The 371-nt window shown below is 58.5% G+C and overlaps 1 protein-coding gene across 1 annotated transcript in view; it reads right to left on the bottom strand.

Moving 5' to 3' along the window:
• DLGAP3 (discs, large (Drosophila) homolog-associated protein 3) overlaps window positions 1-48 on the bottom strand; it is a gene marked incomplete at both ends in the record, with an annotated part of 4509 nt that extends 4461 nt beyond the window's left edge. Inside the window, one exon of the mRNA XM_010146351.1 lies at window positions 4-48. Within this exon, the coding sequence (XP_010144653.1) occupies window positions 4-48 (45 nt within the window). The remainder of the gene's footprint in view (window positions 1-3) is intronic.
• Window positions 49-371: the final 323 nt, after the last annotated feature.

Genomic DNA, 371 nt, shown 5'->3' with positions numbered 1-371 from the left:
CTGGGACAGTTACAGATATATGAATCAGAATAGTGCCTACTTGCAAACCTAATGAGAGACAGTGGGAATAGAAGGGATCGCACCAAAAGCAACACACTCCAGCAGAGCATTTGGAAACGCAGCCGCAGCGATGCTCCCGCCGGCCACCACCGCTGTCCCCCCTCCTCACCACCCCAAAATGCTGTTCTGGGGGTACGGAACGTTCCCCCATGGTGCGGAGCTGCTGGAAGGGTACGTGCCCACTCCGGGACCAGGGATGAGGAGCCAGCCTGTCACCCACTGTGACTGGGGCATGTCCCAGTTGCCTCCTTTTGAACACACCACCCCACCCTCTGCACGAGGCTACGGCAGTGGGTCCTACCACAAAGCCC

The sequence above is a fragment of the Buceros rhinoceros genome, unplaced genomic scaffold (assembly GCF_000710305.1).
Source record: "Buceros rhinoceros silvestris isolate BGI_N320 unplaced genomic scaffold, ASM71030v1 scaffold29542, whole genome shotgun sequence".
Taxonomy (NCBI): domain Eukaryota; kingdom Metazoa; phylum Chordata; class Aves; order Bucerotiformes; family Bucerotidae; genus Buceros; species Buceros rhinoceros.
This window is presented reverse-complemented; position numbering and strand designations above follow the sequence as displayed.